The sequence below is a fragment of the Chaetura pelagica genome, unplaced genomic scaffold (assembly GCF_000747805.2).
Source record: "Chaetura pelagica isolate M959 unplaced genomic scaffold, ChaPel_1.0 scaffold1082, whole genome shotgun sequence".
NCBI lineage: Eukaryota > Metazoa > Chordata > Aves > Apodiformes > Apodidae > Chaetura > Chaetura pelagica.
In genome coordinates, this window is record NW_009952384.1 from 44,508 (window position 1) to 45,148 (window position 641).

The window sequence follows — 641 nt, forward strand, 5'->3', positions numbered from 1 at the left end:
CCGGCCACGGGCGGGAACACCCATGGCTGCCCCTGCCACCACCCGGGAGGGGGACAGCAGGGACCAGGGGACCCAGCCACCCACCTTGGCCTGGGTGAGCTTGTTCTTCTTGTTGAGGACAAAGACCCCCTTGTCCACGGCCACCAGCCCCACGCGGGCGTTGTGGTCGCCCTCGATGCGCAACCTCATGGGTGTCCCCGGCTCCTGCACCCGGTTGTCACCTTCTGTGGCACCTTTCACCACCAGCTGATGGGGACACAGGGCGGGGTCACGGGGTGGCCCCCCCAAAAAACCCTTTCGTCACCCCACCAGAAGCTGCCCCATGGAGGTGACCCCCAACCCCACGGGGGCAGCTGATGGTTGGGTTCTCCTCCATGGAGTGTCTGGACCATCAATGGACCACCTGAAGCCCCCTGTGATGTGTCCAAGGCCCTCACAGACTGTCCAAACCCCCAGGTGACACCTAATCCCCATCATGGACCAACCCCCATCAGCCCCCCCCCAAGCCCCCCAAGAACCACCCAAGCCCCATCAAGCACCACCCGAGCCCCCTCAAGAATGACCCAAGCCCTTCAAGAGCCATCCAAGCCCCATCAAGAACCACCTAAGCTCCTCAAGAACCACCCAAGCCCCACAAGCAC

The 641-nt window shown here is 63.8% G+C and overlaps 1 protein-coding gene across 1 annotated transcript in view; it reads right to left on the bottom strand.

Annotated features, from left to right (window-relative positions):
- The window catches only part of C3 (complement component 3), a gene marked incomplete at both ends in the record, with an annotated part of 53,280 nt that overhangs the window by 44,290 nt on the left and 8,349 nt on the right, over positions 1 to 641 (bottom strand). Inside the window, one exon of the mRNA XM_010008174.1 lies at positions 85 to 246. Coding sequence (XP_010006476.1) covers positions 85 to 246 — 162 coding nt within the window. The remainder of the gene's footprint in view (positions 1 to 84; positions 247 to 641) is intronic.